Source organism: Penaeus monodon, chromosome 19 (assembly GCF_015228065.2).
Source record: "Penaeus monodon isolate SGIC_2016 chromosome 19, NSTDA_Pmon_1, whole genome shotgun sequence".
In the NCBI taxonomy this organism is placed as follows: Eukaryota; Metazoa; Arthropoda; class Malacostraca; order Decapoda; family Penaeidae; genus Penaeus; species Penaeus monodon.
In genome coordinates this window covers 3,945,687-3,946,968 of record NC_051404.1, presented here as the reverse complement: position 1 = coordinate 3,946,968, position 1,282 = coordinate 3,945,687, and the positions used below count along the sequence as shown (strand labels likewise).

At 34.9% G+C, this 1,282-nt stretch overlaps 1 protein-coding gene and 1 long non-coding RNA gene across 2 annotated transcripts in view; both read right to left on the bottom strand.

The window, feature by feature from the left end:
* Positions 1-1,282, bottom strand: part of LOC119584987 — a 25,600-nt gene that overhangs the window by 4,929 nt on the left and 19,389 nt on the right. The window lies entirely within an intron of this gene.
* The window catches only part of LOC119584986 (THO complex subunit 7 homolog), a gene marked incomplete in the record, with an annotated part of 9,088 nt that overhangs the window by 4,858 nt on the left and 2,948 nt on the right, over positions 1-1,282 (bottom strand). Inside the window, 2 exon segments of the mRNA XM_037933595.1 lie at positions 96-291; positions 831-947. Of these exon segments, the coding sequence (XP_037789523.1) occupies positions 96-291; positions 831-947 (313 nt within the window).

Genomic DNA, 1,282 nt, shown 5'->3' with positions numbered 1-1,282 from the left:
AAAAAATCACAATGGACAGTACAATTCCCCAGTGCCAATAGGTTATCATTCTAATCATAATACCACTAACAATATTTTCATAATTATAATCTTACCTTGAGAGAATGCAGGTGCTGTGTAAGGTGTGCCAATTTATTAGCTGTATCTGAACGTGGTGGGTGTTCCTTGATTAGTCTTGCCAAAGCATCATACTCGAGCCTGTTCCGTCGTACCTGCCTGGCTTCTTCTAACTCTTGTTTGGCAATACCAATAGCTACATAAGCATCTTCAACACTTCTGCTGGTTTCATCTCTGAAAAAGCATTTACACTCATTAATCTACTGCAGACAGGTGTCAACAAGTATTTGATGGTCAAACTTTTTGCCTAAACCTAAGTATCAACATGTTGATGCTCTATGCTACTTTGAGTATGTTCTTTATGATATAAGTACAAGATGACATTCCACAAAGTCATCTGAGAACTTGTTTCATCAAAGTTTTATACAAAACCTAAATCATCAAATTAGTACTGAAGAATTTCACAAACAATAATACATGGATAGCAAGCCCATACTTTGGCCAACTCAGTGGTTTAGGCAGCCCATCTGCATTTATTTTTCCAATATGTTCAATTACTTTTGTATCAGTTCTCAATTATTTTCACTATACAACAAATGGTTATCATGGCAGCACTGATGTCAGTGAGTCCTTTCATGATTTTTTTCTTTAGTACTCTATTACTTAACTATATCACACATCCACTCCACTAACATCATGTCTAAATATATAGCTTTGATAAGTTTTCTAGTATATTACATATCTTTTCACACAACACAATTTATATTGCTCACCTTAGCAGTTCATAATGTTTTATCTCCTCCTGATTCATGTCAACAATTGCCTTCCATTTAAGTGAAGAATGTTCTATGGATGCTAGCTGTGTTAGGAGACGGTCAAACTGGTTCTGGCTGTAAAAAGGAATGTAATATAATCAGAAAAGATAAAACTTGAGCAGTCTTTTGCTGCATTTCTAGTTCTATCATCTTTATCAAATTTCTGTATCCTGGACCATTAGTACATTTTTAACAATAATTCAGTAATACTAACATTGGCATAAATTTTTCATCTCTCTTTACACAAGCTCTGCCAATAATCGCAATCACTGCTCTGAAGCATTGCTGTTTTGTGATTACTTGCAACTATTTGGCTTCATAACTCCATCGCAATAATCAAAATATCAATTGATAAATTGGCTGGTGCTTCAGCTGTGACAAGCCTTATTTGGAGACATTGTAACCCAACA